This window comes from Ylistrum balloti, unplaced genomic scaffold, assembly GCF_031769215.1.
Source record: "Ylistrum balloti isolate Yb309-2 unplaced genomic scaffold, AGI_CSIRO_Ybal_v1 Utg370858, whole genome shotgun sequence".
In the NCBI taxonomy this organism is placed as follows: domain Eukaryota; kingdom Metazoa; phylum Mollusca; class Bivalvia; order Pectinida; family Pectinidae; genus Ylistrum; species Ylistrum balloti.
This window is the reverse complement of record NW_026782492.1, coordinates 315,167-331,964: the sequence shown is the minus strand read 5'-3', so window position 1 is coordinate 331,964 and position 16,798 is coordinate 315,167. Positions and strand designations below refer to the sequence as shown.

Sequence of the window (16,798 nt, the reverse complement as noted above, 5' to 3'; positions counted from 1 at the left end):
GATACGATACACAACCTAAACACAAAGGAAATAAAAAATCAGAAAAAATTCCTGTACTGTTGTACTAGTACATTACCAACATCTAACTAACAAATAAGTCATCTCTATCACTGTGTCAAAGAACTGAATTGTCCTGTTATAAGCCCATGACCTGACATTGAGTCAGTAGTGACGTGTTAACCTCATTGAATTAGTACAGAGTGTTGTTGTTCAAGTAAAGATTACAGAAGAATTTAGTGACATTTTCAATTGTGTAAGCCTCAATTCAATATCTAAAAGTCATGGCAAAAACAAATATTTTCAATTTTATGTACAATACGCCCAGGAGACCAAAATAAGTTTCTTCTTACTCAGAAGGACAAATTTACATAGTATCAGTATGTATTTTCACTAAAAAGCATTAATGTAAATTCAAGTGGACTTCTTACCAGCTATGAACTTTTGCTTGATATCACTTCCTACATTCATATTGTCATAAAAAAATATTGGTTTTAAAACCTTTGGGTTAATAACAGTAATTATTTTAAAAGCACAAATTATTCTGTTCAGAAACTGATTTGATTGAAAAGAACATTAAACATGACAATTCCTGAAAATATTACGCCTGCGGTAAACACTGACTACATCAAAAGACGAATCTCTGTGGAGCTATGCAACCCATTTAAAACCAGAAATTATGTAAAAACAAAACAAAACTGGTATCAAAATCATAAACATGCATCGTTAATCAATGTCAATGTGAAATTGATGTTCGAGTTTTGTTTGTTTGTAAATATTTGTATTGTTTTCATCATAATGTTGGGAGCTGATTCTAGTTTGTAATCAATTTTTATCTTTTTGAATTTTGTTTTATATTGAAATAGCAAAGTGAATATAAATGAAAATTAAAACTTGGCATTGCTGTAATCTAGAAAAACAATTAAAATCCATTTAATTAACACTAATATGACTCATCTTAAGCCGATTCCAGACATTAAGCTGATTTCAAACAATGGCACTGTAACAAAGATTATTTAAATGTTGTTGTCAAGGCTGCACAGCCACAGACAGAATTGTCACTCATTGCCTATCATCAAGCCTTTGTCGCATTTATCTTTTTGTTGATGATCAGGAGGAGTTACATTTATAATGGACAGACTGGCTGAGACTTTAGGGACATGACTTTCTGACAGACTGGCTGAGACTTTAGGGACATGACTTTCTGACAGACTGGCCGAGACTTTTGGGACATGACTTTCTGACAGACCGACTGAGACTTTAGGGACATGACTTCCTGACACACTGAATGAGACTTCGTGGCCATGACTTCCTGACAGACCGACTGAGATTTTGGGGCCATGACTTTCTGACAGACCGACTGAGACTTCGGGGGCCATGACTTCCTGACAAGACTGACTGAGACTTCGGGGGCCATGACTTCCTGACAGACCGACTGAGACTTCGGGGGCCATGACTTCCTGACAGACCGACTGAGACTTCGGGGCCATGACTTCCTGACAGACCGACTGAGACTTCGGGGGCCATGACTTTCTGACAGACTGACTGAGACTTCGGGGGCCATGACTTCCTGACAGACCGACTGAGACTTTGGGGGCCAAGACTTTCTGACAGACCAAAGGAGACTTTAGGGACATGACTTTCTGACAGACCGACTGCGACTTTGGGGCCATAACCTCCTGACAGACTGACTGAGACTTCGGGGGCCATGACTTCCTGACAGACCGACTGAGACTTCGGGGGCCATGACTTCCTGACAGACTGACTGAGACTTCGGGGGCCATGACTTCCTGACAGACCGACTGAGACTTCGGGGGCCATGACTTCCTGACAGACCGACTGAGACTTCGGGGGCCATGACTTCCTGACAGACCGACTGAGACTTCGGGGGCCATGACTTCCTGACAGACCAACTGAGACTTCGGGGCCATGACTTCCTGACAGACGGACTGAAACTTCCTGGCCATGACTTTCTGACAGACTGACTGAGATTTTGGGGCCATGACTTCCTGACAGACTGACTGAGACTTTGGGGCCATGACTTCCCAACAGACGGACTGAGACTTCGGGGGCCATGACTTCCTGACAGACGGACTGAGACTTCGGGGGCCATGACTTCCTGACAGACTGACTGAGACTTCGGGGGCCATGACTTCCTGACAGACCGACTGAGACTTCGGGGCCAAGACTTTCTGACAGACCAAATGAGACTTTAGGGACATGACTTTCTGACAGACCGACTGCGACTTTGGGGCCATAACCTCCTGACAGACTGACTGAGACTTCGGGGGCCATGACTTCCTGACAGATCGACTGAGACTTGGGGGCCATGACTTTCTGACAGACCGACTGAGACTTTAGGGACATGACTTCCTGACAGACTGACTGAGACTTTGGGGGCCATGACTTTCTGACAGACTGACTGAGACTTCGGGGGCCATGACTTCCTGACAGACTGACTGAGACTTTGGGGCCAAGACTTCCTGACAGACTGACTGAGACTTCGGGGGCCATGACTTCCTGACAGACCGACTGAGACTTCGGGGGCCATGACTTCCTGACAGACCAACTGAGACTTCGGGGCCATGACTTCCTGACAGACGGACTGAAACTTCCTGGCCATGACTTCCTGACAGACTGACTGAGACTTTGGGGCCATGACTTCCCAACAGACGGACTGAGACTTCGGGGGCCATGACTTCCTGACAGACGGACTGAGACTTCGGGGGCCATGACTTCCTGACAGACTGACTGAGACTTCGGGGGCCATGACTTCCTGACAGACCGACTGAGACTTCGGGGGCCATGACTTTCTGACAGACGGACTGAGACTTCGGGGGCCATGACTTCCTGACAGACTGACTGAGACTTCGGGGGCCATGACTTCCTGACAGACCGACTGAGACTTCGGGGGCCATGACTTCCTGACAGACCAACTGAGACTTCGGGGCCATGACTTCCTGACAGACGGACTGAAACTTCCTGGCCATGACTTTCTGACAGACTGACTGAGATTTTGGGGCCATGACTTCCTGACAGACTGACTGAGACTTTGGGGCCATGACTTCCCAACAGACGGACTGAGACTTCGGGGGCCATGACTTCCTGACAGACGGACTGAGACTTCGGGGGCCATGACTTCCTGACAGACTGACTGAGACTTCGGGGGCCATGACTTCCTGACAGACTGACTGAGACTTCGGGGCCATGACTTCCTGACAGACTGACTGAGACTTCGGGGGCCATGACTTTCTGACAGACTGACTGAGACTTCGGGGCCATGACTTCCTGACAGAGTGACTGAGACTTCGGGGGCCATGACTTCCTGACAGACCGACTGAGACTTCGGGGCCATGACTTCCTGACAGACTGACTGAGACTTCGGGGGCCATGACTTCCTGACAGACTGACTGAGACTTCGGGGGCCATGACTTCCTGACAGACCGACTGAGACTTTGGGGGCCAAGACTTTCTGACAGACCAAAGGAGACTTTAGGGACATGACTTTCTGACAGACCGACTGCGACTTTGGGGCCATAACCTCCTGACAGACTGACTGAGACTTCGGGGGCCATGACTTCCTGACAGACCGACTGAGACTTCGGGGGCCATGACTTCCTGACAGACCAACTGAGACTTCGGGGCCATGACTTCCTGACAGACCGACTGAGACTTCGGGGCCATGACTTCCTGACAGACCGACTGAGACTTCCTGGCCATGACTTTCTGACAGACTGACTGAGATTTCGGGGCCATGACTTCCTGACAGACTGACTGAGACTTTGGGGCCATGACTTCCCAACAGACGGACTGAGACTTCGGGGCCATGACTTCCTGACAGACTGACTGAGACTTCGGGGGCCATGACTTTCTGACAGACTGACTGAGACTTCGGGGCCATGACTTCCTGACAGACTGACTGAGACTTCGGGGGCCATGACTTCCTGACAGACCGACTGAGACTTCGGGGCCATGACTTCCTGACAGACTGACTGAGACTTCGGGGCCAAGACTTTCTGACAGACCAAAGGAGACTTTAGGGACATGACTTCCTGACAGACTGACTGAGACTTTGGGGGCCATGACTTTCTGACAGACTGACTGAGACTTCGGGGGCCATGACTTCCTGACAGACTGACTGAGACTTTGGGGGCCAAGACTTCCTGACAGACTGACTGAGACTTCGGGGGCCATGACTTCCTGACAGACCGACTGAGACTTCGGGGCCATGACTTCCTGACAGACTGACTGAGACTTCGGGGCCAAGACTTTCTGACAGACCAAAGGAGACTTTAGGGACATGACTTCCTGACAGACTGACTGAGACTTCGGGGGCCATGACTTTCTGACAGACTGACTGAGACTTCGGGGCCATGACTTCCTGACAGACTGACTGAGACTTCGGGGGCCATGACTTTCTGACAGACTGACTGAGACTTCGGGGCCATGACTTCCTGACAGACTGACTGAGACTTCGGGGGCCATGACTTCCTGACAGACCGACTGAGACTTCGGGGCCATGACTTCCTGACAGACTGACTGAGACTTCGGGGCCATGACTTCCTGACAGACTGACTGAGACTTTGGGGGCCATGACTTTCTGACAGACTGACTGAGACTTCGGGGGCCATGACTTCCTGACAGACTGACTGAGACTTTGGGGGCCAAGACTTTCTGACAGACCAAAGGAGACTTTAGGGACATGACTTCCCAACAGACGGCCTGAGACTTTGGGGGCCATGACTTTCTGACAGACTGACTGAGACTTCGGGGGCCATGACTTCCTGACAGACTGACTGAGACTTTGGGGGCCAAGACTTTCTGACAGACCAAAGGAGACTTTAGGGACATGACTTTCTGTCAGACCGACTGCGACTTTGGGGCCATAACCTCCTGACAGACTGACTGAGACTTCGGGGGCCATGACTTCCTGACAGATCGACTGAGACTTGGGGGCCATAACCTCCTGACAGACTGACTGAGACTTTGAGGCCATGACTTCCCAACAGACGGACTGAGACTTCGGGGCCATGACTTTCTGACAGACTGACTGAGACTTCGGGGCCATGACTTCCTGACAGACCGACTGAGACTTTAGGGACATGACTTCCTGACAGACTGACTGGAGACTTTGAGGCCATGACTTCCTGACAGACCGACTGAGACTTCGGGGGCCATGACTTCCTGACAGACCGACTGAGACTTCGGGGCCATGACTTCCTGACAGACCAACTGAGACTTCGGGGCCATGACTTCCTGACAGACCGACTGAGACTTCCTGGACATGACTTTCTGACAGACGGACTGAGATTTCGGGGCCATGACTTCCTGACAGACTGACTGAGACTTTGGGGGCCATGACTTCCTGACAGACGGACTGAGACTTTGGGGCCATGACTTTCTGACAGACTGACTGAGACTTCGGGGGCCATGACTTCCTGACAGACCGACTGAGACTTCCTGGACATGACTTTCTGACAGACGGACTGAGATTTCGGGGCCATGACTTCCTGACAGACCGACTGCGACTTTGGGGCCATAACCTCCTGACAGACCGACTGAGACTTCGGGGGCCATGACTTACTGACAGACCGACTGAGACTTCGGGGGCCATGACTTACTGACAGACCGACTGAGACTTTAGGGACATGACTTTCTGACAGACCGACTGAGACTTTGGGGCCATAACCTCCTGACAGACTGAGTGAGACTTCGGGGCCATGACTTACTGACTGAGACTTCGGGGCCATGACTTACTGACTGAGACCTCTGGGCCATAACCTCCTGACAGACTGACTGAGACTTTGTGGGCCATAACCTCCTGACAGACTGACTGAGACTTTGTGGGCCATAACCTCCTGACAGACTGACTGAGACTTTGTGGGCCATGACTTCCTGACAGACGGACTGTGGCTTCGGGGCCATGACTTCCTGACAACCAGACATGGGCCTACCACTGGACAAATACGGCAGTATATGTGTTTATTAAATTACTGAATAAATCTAGTCCCAGTCAACATTCTAACACATGTATAACCATATTGGTTGACCAAAATAACCTAATTCTACAACCTGTATTAAGCATGGTATACATCAGAAAATTACATGTTCAGTGTCTTAAATTATATGCTGTATTTAGGCAAGGATACAGAAAGACTAAAGTAGTGAGCTATTCATTTTGTAATAAAATCTAAAGTTACTGCAGCGCACATCTTAAGTAAAGTCAATACACAACATATACATACATATACCGTTTCAGTATGGAACACCATCAAATGTTCCGCCCGACACCTGCCTAGGCAAGTTTTACACAGGAAACCAATATGTCTGTCTGGCATTGCACATTGTATACCAGTCATCTGCACACCTCGGGAATGTCGTGGTGCAGGTTATTGCGTTTCTGCGCATTTTTATTTATTTTATGTGTCACTTCCAGCTCTCTAGGTGTAGGGCTCTATAATGTAATATTTGCACTGCCAGACTCCTAGGAGACCAGACTTTTCTCAGGTCCTTTTCTATGTTTAGATGTAAAAATCCTTGTCAAGCAAAACTATATCCATAGCACCCCCATTGTTACTAGCTGCCTTCCAAGATAAAAATTTAGGGATAGCACATCCAAAGAAATAACACCTGAGCTGTACTCACTGAAAAGTGTTATATTTCTCAAATATTTTGTTTACATTTTGCAATATTTCAGTACAATTATTTTAGAGTTAGCCACCCACTTTTTCTCTATGTGTAGGGTATATTCTACATAATACAAAATTATTTTGGATGTCCTGATATTGAAAAAATCAAACTTGGTACACAGTTCTGTATCAGTTTGTAAATATTAATGTGATCTACATTTGACCTTGTACCCTGCACAACGGGACACTAATATATAATCTAAGCCTTAAGCAAATAAATCAACAAAATATTGCTCTAACAATAAGCCTTGAGGTAACCACCTCTGCATGATAAACAAATAATACATTTGTCTGGCCTTACTGCAGAACAAACAAAAACAATAATTTATATGTCTGACCTTTAACTGCAGCTTATGTTAAAGTCATAGACTTATACCACATTAATTTTACCTTATTGTAAGCCAGTGTCTGATAGAAGCCAATATGTCTGGCCTCACAGCAGTGTAATGATAAAACCAATATTCCATTTGTCTGATCTTTCATTGCAGTGTATGATAAAAACCAAAGCTTCATTTGCCTTGCCTTTAAATGCACTGTATGACAAAACCATGCAATATTATAACTGTCTGGGCTTATTGTAGTGTATGATATACATATAATACCAATACCACTTTCAGTCTGGCCTTACTGCAGTGCATGATAAAAAGATATATACCGGCACTGAAATATATGTTTGGCCATATTGCAGTGTACAGTAAAACAAATATTGCATCTGCCCAGCCTCAATACAGTGCACTACATGCTTAAAGTCAGCCAATCGGAAGTGTGCACCCTCAAGAGAACGACTACAAAGGTTAGGTTCCTGAAACTAATTAGTACCTTCAGCAGAGATCAAAAATAAAAATAAAACTGTTTTATGATTTGAATTACAGGTTGTGTGTAGAGTCAGGAAGATCTCACATGCTCGGCTATAAATGGAATCAATAACACTTGGTTGGAGCAATAAAATGTCACATAGCCATCATAAGGTATACAAATAACATAGTCCAAACTTAACAAGCTCTACAATGAGGAACATTGATTAAAGCTGAGTGGGTGTAGCAATATCACCTCTTATACTGCCTTTGTTATATCATGACCATGCAGTTTTATTGCACTGATATAAATATTTCACTCATATATGAATCTTACAATTGTCCGTTATTGTATCAATTGAGGAAATGTTTTGATATTTTGTGGAAATTGGAAAGACTGTAAAACAAGGCAAAAATATCACTGAAAAGGTATATCAAAGAGTTGGATTTCTTCGTGTACATACATAAGTTTGTAATTGTCCATGTCATCTATGTCCATATAAGTTAAACACACAATGTAATACTGTAACACTAAAGGACATCTTGTATATACTTGAATCATTCCAGGGCCCATCTAACCCACACTTACATGGTGCTTGATTTGGTGCTCCTTGGTGGATATTCCGATGGCTTTGTTTCGTCGTACGATACGTTTTGGAAAGATGATTTCGTAGGGCCGTGGGACGTTCGTTAGTAGGTGACGGTTGTATTGGGTCTGAAGCAATGTGGCCATGTCATGTTTGTCTGGAAATTAAAGGGAAAATGAGTTATTGAAAATGCTTCATTTGTTTTCTGATGTCAATAACCAGCTAACTTCAAGGTCAACCACAAAAACAAGATAAGACATCAAAGAATCAGTATTTACATACATGTGTCTGAACTCAATCCTAATAAATATATAGGTACGTTCATGTATATAAGACAATAAGCCCATGTTTGGTAATAAGCCATCCCATATGTATTGCTGATAAAAATTACAAACAGATACAATTAATAAGCCCATCAACTATTTTACAGTTCTCATTTATAGTGGGTTAAATTTTCTAATTCTAATGGATCAATTTAGACAAGTAAGTAACATTTGTCCCTGGAACTCGTACGTAGATTTATAACTCGCTATAGTTGATGAAAGTAACTTGATTACAAAACCAAGCTAGGTCATTTTATCATTCACAGTGACTGGATTAGATGACCAAGCTGGGTCATTTTATCAATGACACTGACTGGGTAAGATGACCAAGCTGGGTCATTTTATCATTCACACTGACTGTATTAGACGACCAAGCTGGGTCATTTTATCATTCACAGTGACTGGATAAGATGACCAAGCTGGGTCATTTTATCAATGACACTGACTGGATAAGATGACCAAGCTGGGTCATTTTATCATTCACACTGACTGGATAAGATGACCAACCAAGCTAGGTCATTTTATCATTGACACTGACTGGATTAGACGACCAAGTTTGGTCATTTTATCATTCACAGTGGCTGGATTAGACGACCAAGTTTGGTCATTTTATCATTCACACTGACTGCATTAGATGACCAAGCTAGGTCATTTTATCATTGATACTGACTGGATTAGACGACCAAGTTTGGTCATTTTATCATTCACACTGACTGCATTAGATGACCAAGTTTGGTCATTTTATCATTGATACTGACTGGATTAGACGACCAAGTTTGGTCATTTTATCATTCACAGTGACTGGATTAGACGACCAAGTTTGGTCATTTTACCATTCACAGTGGCTGGATTAGACGACCAAGCTAGGTCATTTTATCATTGATACTGACTGGATTAGACGACCAAGTTTGGTCATTTTATCATTGACACTGACTGGATTAGACGACCAAGTTTGGTCATTTTATCATTCACAGTGGCTGGATTAGACGACCAAGCTAGGTCATTTTATCATTGACACTGACTGGATTAGACGACCAAGTTTGGTCATTTTATCATTCACAGTGGCTGGATTAGACGACCAAGCTAGGTCATTTTATCATTGATACTGACTGGATTAGACGACCAAGTTTGGTCATTTTATCATTGACACTGACTGGATTAGACGACCAAGTTTGGTCATTTTATCATTGACACTGACTGGATTAGACGACCAAGTTTGGTCATTTTATCATTCACACTGACTGCATTAGATGACCAAGCTAGGTCATTTTATCATTGATACTGACTGGATTAGACGACCAAGTTTGGTCATTTTATCATTCACAGTGACTGGATTAGACGACCAAGTTTGGTCATTTTACCATTCACAGTGGCTGGATTAGACGACCAAGCTAGGTCATTTTATCATTGATACTGACTGGATTAGATGACCAAGTTTGGTCATTTTATCATTGACACTGACTGGATTAGACGACCAAGCTAGGTCATTTTATCATTGATACTGACTGGATTAGACGACCAAGTTTGGTCATTTTATCATTGACACTGACTGGATTAGACGACCAAGTTTGGTCATTTTATCATTCACAGTGACTGGATTAGACGACCAAGCTAGGTCATTTTATCATTCACACTGACTGCATTAGATGACCAAGCTAGGTCATTTTATCATTTAAGTGGACACATAGGAAAAGCTAGGACATCCAACTACATTCATGTAGCACATTTAAATCTTCATACATTTTACTAATATATGTGTGAATATTAAGGTAAAACAGCAATTAACTTGAACCAATAACGTCTTCATTTATTTTTCACAACCTTTCCCTACAGCTCCAATCTCTATATGTGTTGATAATGTCTAAGATATACACTGCATCATATGTCAGTACTAACTTATGGCTAATTACAATCATTCCTTTATGCCTGATACCCTGACAGATTTAATCTCTGCCTCCTGTATAACAACACCATCCCTGTGATCATACTTGTGGAATCATCATAATTAGTATCTATCACCATAGGGGGCACTGTATGTCTTTAGGACAGATACAAATACATTCTGGAAGAAGACATATTATCATGTATTCTAGCGGTAGTATATAGGATCTTTAATGACTTTTCTTTTGTATCAGATTTGTATGAGATGGGTCTCAGAAAATTTTATTTTCTGCATGTCCTTATATCACATTAAGACTAGGTCAACGTAAAATTGCGGAGGACAAAATCAAATGGAGACATCATGACATCAAAATCAATTTCTGACTTGTGCAGCCAATGAAAAACCTTCCATGGTATATATCACTAGTAGCAAATACATCACAATGGTGAATTTACAACATGAAGATTGTGTGAAGAAATTCATTCATCTTCTTTACTGGAAGACTGGGTCTCAAAGGGACTGAACCCAGGACATCTGGTCATTCATAGGCTGAAAAGCTCTATATTGTCCTAAAGGGAATTCACCCTACATATTTTAAAATCAATCCTCTTGTTTTTTAAGGGTTGCAATTCTGTTTAGTGTGTAAGACAGCCAAAAGTAATACTACTGTGATTCTTCTTTCATTTATAACAGAGTTACTTCCCTTGGTAATACACAATCCATCTATGTTAACATAATGGAGTCCAATAGGCTTTAGCTAGGCATTTCATAATATCTAAATTCTGTGTCTAATATTTGAAATTGCCACTCTTCTGTTTGTTCAAACAACTTCCATTTTGTATAAAAAAAAATAAAAGCTTTATCATGTTCAGTAAATTTGAATAATATCCCAATTGCCAATCAGTTATTATACTGCACTGCCAGTAGCCAATTACAGTATATAGTAACATTATTGTAAATCTAACATTTCTAACAAAGATATCATGATATAGAACTGTGCTCACTGAAATGTATACTCATCAATCTCTATCCAGTTTATTTTAGCTATGTGAGAGAAGGGTTTTTTGCGATATTATTTTTCAATCCATGTGATACAGATATATCCTAGCTAGTTTGTGCAAAAGTAATACTTATTAAAAACACCACACTAAAAAAACTACAGGATAAATGACAAAGGCAAGACAACCATGATAAATATTTAATGTCTTTGTCAGTTTTTACCAATCACAGAGAAACACAACCTGGTAAAGTAATTATCCAAATCATTTAGTATGATCAAATTGCAAGTCTCTTAATTGTTGTAAAACAAAAAGAAAATTCCAGTGATGAGTGTAGACATATATATAAAGGTGTGATGTTCGACAACTGTACTGTAAGGACAGAACCAGCATCATTCGTAATTGTGGATGAGAGTGACACTAGAAATAGACCCATTCCAAAGCCAAGCACCAAACACCTTCAAAGACACATCTCCAGGCAACTGGAACCTTGCCAAATCAGTTATTAGGCCTCCACTTTGAATGCAGGAAGAACCAGTGTGTGGCAGAAAGTTGGTAAAAAACCTCTTCTACACCAGGAAAACAGACCCCACCAATGTACTCCAAACAGAACACTTCCAACCAAAGTCACCTAGATATCTGAATGACTTTGCAGGATTCAAAGATTGGTTAATATATGTCTGTTCATACAACGTAGATAGTGTTAAAACCATTTAAACTCATGATTACCAACTAATGTATAGGGTAGATATAATAGCATATTTTTGCCAGTGATAAGCCCACACTGCAAGATTCTAACTGTACCATCTGAATTCAGGGTGTTCTGACATAAATACCAATGAGTTACAAACAGCCCACCAGCAGTATGTCAAATTCCTCCCTAAAACCATTCTCTAATAAAAATTTTCTCCTGTTTCGTCAATTTCAATTTTCCAAATTGTGATGATTCCTTTACTATTTTTCAGCTTGGTTGTGAAGTAAGTTTTGAATAGAACATGCCTTTGAGCAATACATAGCCGGTATTAAAGTTACATGCATTGGTCTTTCAAAATGGGGACTGAATTTTTTATAAGGTCATGTCATACTTTGTCTTGAAAAGGAGAGTATCAATGTATTTTTGAAAATAACATATATGTTTATAATATGAAAATTGAGCTTTATTTTTAAATGCTTAAACCAAATGTATTTCTTTTGAAGAGATTATAAGTAACTACAGTATCATTTTATTGGTGTTGTTTTACTGTCCTTAGAGCTTCATTTGAATGTCTTTCTTATTCCAGATGCAAAGCCTAGAGTGGAGCTAATCAGCATAACCCACAAAGTGACTCCAATGTACCTTACCATTATTATAAGAGTTTTTACTTATCAAATAAACAAAGTACAAAATTTGTCTGGTATCTGATATAAATCATAGACTAAAACAATCTACACCTAGTCAACAACAATCTGTGACCTTTTGACCCTATACAATAATGGTTAACCATATACAATGCATAGGAAAAAACTTCAAGAATTATTATCGTCACCAACCATCTTTACACAATTATATAAACAATTACCTGCCTAATCCTATCTTCCTCAAAGAAAATCCCTGACTCCAAATTTTAATATCTTGGCTATGTTTCGTTTGACATTCAAAGCTTGGCTTCTTTTTCATTTTCATGTTTAAGTGTAAATTCAAGGATATGGCCATTTAATGATAACCTGTCTTACTGCAGACTCTAATGGTTTAATTCCCTTTTATCAAGATTTCATCTTAAACATACTGTTTCTATAAATACAATGACATGAAAGTGTCTATAACACACGAACGCCCCCATTTGTTCTAAACCAGAATCTGTGCAATCAAATAAAACTTGATGATATTATGATACTATATGTTAAGTTCATTGACCAAGGGACAGAGTCACGAAGTGATAGGATAATACAATTTGATGCTGGGTAATATCATATGCCCCACCCCTCTCCTGACCCCTCCATTACATGGCTGTCTGGTACCAAAGTATAAACACTTCATTCAACAAGTAACTATTTGGATAAATACACCCATGATTACTTAGACTTAAATCTAACTTCAAGGCACTATACTTTTTATTGTAATTCAAAATTTCTATCTAAAAACAGAATACATCCCAGCCTAAATATACTACTGTTTATTCAATTCAAAACGATACATTTAATTCTACCAACGTTAGGTGCCTGAAGATTTTCCAGATGTACATGATTTCACTATAAATCAGAGAGAGAGTACACAGATGTGGCCTATTTATCACCATCACACCTACATGAAATGTACCAATTTTATATAGACCCCCTAGACTTCCAGGTGTAAAGACCCACGGGCATGGTCAATCACTGAAATCTGGTTCACAGGGAAGCTTTACACTCAGCAGACATAAAGATATGTAAACACTAATAAGTAAAGAGTAGTGTGCCTGTTACAGTGTGATATGGAAACTTGATAAGTGTAACTAGTGTTAATCAAAATTGATTTATTTTACAGAAAAGTAATGAGAACAATTATGTAATCAGACAAATCTCAACAAATTTATGTATGTTATTGCAATGTACAGGTGAAAATAAATAACACTTTTGGTGAATCTTGTGCAAGCATTGAAGTTTTAAAAATCTTTATCTTATAAATATGAAATCAAGAGATCAAGATGAAGTGTGAATATATCTGAAGTAAATCAAAATTATACTACAAGAGAAATAATGATACAGCAGGCCAAAAATAGAACATGATTTCCAATTTCGAAGTTTCTACAAAGAATTTACTATCCTTTATATAGTTATGCATTTACCACAAGTTACAACTTTATGAAAATCATAATTTTCTTTCTTCCATTTTCAAATCTGTGTCAAACTAATGGCATAATTTATTCAAGATCTGGAGAAAAAAAATGAAGAAAAACTTTATTTACTTACAAAATCAAATCTAAGTGAATGGATGAAGATAACATCTAGAGTTACCTGCCCTTTGTAACTTATGACTGTTTAAGTTAGCTTCTGAATCTGGACCATCTGTCTGTAAGAATCTAACTATACAGCTACTAGAATAAAAACCAGTAAGACGATATAGAATATCTCAATGTGTAGTCTAGCCGTGTAACTGATTGTGTGGATGTTGAGAGATCCACTTATCACTTGAAAGATGAAGAAAATTACTAAGATCTGACACACCTGTTTTACCTATAGCTATATGGTAACTGTGTAGCAGGGTATTAATGGGTGCTGATTATCATTTCATATCTCTTTGGTAAATACTGTAGCTTTGTTAACAGAATATTTATATACTACACACAAAAGTATATATCTGATATTAATGTTAAAAGAATATTTCAACATCCTTAAGCTTTTGTCACAACATTTGTTGATATGTTAAGGAATTTAACTGGGACAACCTCTATCAACAGCGATAGCAAAGTGTTTGTGTTTTTTTTATTAAAACAAACAATTTTGACAAAGGATATCTATTCCGATAAAATAAAGTATTGATTGATGAGAAAAAGTATAAAAGCTTCAGAGTGAAACTGATTTTGGAGGTTAACTGTAGCGCATATCATTTTGTCAAGAAACAGTTGATCTTCATCTCAATTTTCGGACCGATCTGCCAAAATTCTTAACCACCATAAATTATTTTTTTCCTTCAGAAGATACCTCATGTTATGACCCATCACTCCAACCTTTGCATATATATAAACTTCATTTAGTTACAACAATCCTAAAACAAGCTATCAGCTCATATTACTCACTCTTGTTGGTCAGGATGGAAGCGCTGAGGAATCACACTGTGGGAGGAAACTGGAGTACCCGGGGAAACCAACATGATCAGGCAGGTGACCCCTTACCTTTACACCTCCATTCCAGGAATCAAATCCTGGACATCCATGTAAAATGTGAATTGCAACACCTGACCAACCTTTATATATATCAGTTAATATCCTGAAATAATTAAAGACCAACACACACGTAAAGTTTCAAGCCAGCAAACTGCCAGAAAATAACTAAAACAGCATTTGTTGGTAATTCTACTGCATATCATTATATAAGGGTGGGCTTATCATCAGACGTGGACTTGGTGCTGTATAAACAAATCATGGTGTTTCACATATAGCGTGTATATGATTGTTCAGACTTGTAATGGACAGCAGAGCAAAGTGGACGGAAGTCCTTTTTCCTTAAGGTATGAGTTTTTCTTATCGGTCAAGCGTGACTGTATTTGCATGTGCAGTTTAAGAAAGTAGGTCGAGTGTGTGTCCTTCAGAGAGGGTAGACCACAGGTAACACATATCTATGAATTGTGAGGAAGATAATTCTTCAAATCTGCAGTACAAGAGCAGGATCATTTCTAAACGACTTATGGGTCTGTGCAGTGAAAGTCAGGGAATGGATGACAATTGTGATGGTGAGATTGTTGATTATATCAATGATGAAATGTGTGTTGATGTGTACCCATCGCTAGATGTCACAAATAAATACAGTAATACTGAACAGATATACTGCAACTGTACATGACCAAATTGAAATTGGCATCTCTTAATTCTAAAACCAAATTTTACTGCTCCCCATCCGTTAATACAAAAGATTGTACAATAATTCCAATATGTCAGTCGGATTTCTTGTGTCATACGAGTATACATACCTACCTACTGTGTATAAAAAATATACTGTGATAACACATTCTGAAATTTATTAGACGATATTATCTGATAGGTCATGCCCTCCAAAACGATATTTGATCTGTAATTCAAACCAAATGAGCCTAAAAAATGACAATTACCATACCAGGTCCATCAATTTGTACAGGAGATTGTTATCGTTCTGTGCCAATGAGTATATACATTACACAGAGATAGCAATCTTAGTGGGTAAAACATTTAGCTTGCTTTTGTCTGCTAATGGAACACAGAAACTTTCATCAGGTTTCATAAGGTCTTGTCAAAGGAAATTAACATGTATCAATAAATTTTCATGCAAATAAACAAACAAAGGGAAAATTAAACCAGACAGAGTTTCCTGCTTTAAATGTAAAGCATTATATAGATATGTACATACCTGCTAAAAGCTTATTTACCAAGATCTAGTTGTAACAATCTTAATATCAAAGGGAACATTGGATGTTACTTCCAAAAACTGACAGATCAAATCTCAGCTATGCATGTATTTTGTTTGTTGGGATATCAAATTTTCTTCAAATGACACTTTGTGACATTTGTGTATCTTAATTGATAACTGACCAAGAATGAATAAAAACAAGAAAAGAATATCCGTTACAGTGGCCATGGCCCTTCATTTTGGGTAAAACACAGGAAGAGTTGAAATTTCCACTCCAAAATAAAAATTAGTATATAAAAAGTAGATACATACATAATATATTCTTTTCATACACTGTTTTTTTTTTTTTTTTTTGCACTTCCTGTGTTTTTCCCAAAATGAAGGGCCATGGCCACTGTATACTGTGCATTGTAAACAAGGGAGCTATATTTAGTGGACCACTTTCTCATGAAGTGGATAACAAGTGTTTA

At 40.1% G+C, this 16,798-nt stretch overlaps 1 protein-coding gene across 1 annotated transcript in view; it reads right to left on the bottom strand.

Annotated features, from left to right (window-relative positions):
- LOC132559125 (disintegrin and metalloproteinase domain-containing protein unc-71-like) overlaps window positions 1–16,798 on the bottom strand; it is an 85,079-nt gene that overhangs the window by 42,879 nt on the left and 25,402 nt on the right. The window contains exon 2 of the mRNA XM_060223732.1: window positions 8,070–8,224. Coding sequence (XP_060079715.1) covers window positions 8,070–8,224 — 155 coding nt within the window. The remainder of the gene's footprint in view (window positions 1–8,069; window positions 8,225–16,798) is intronic.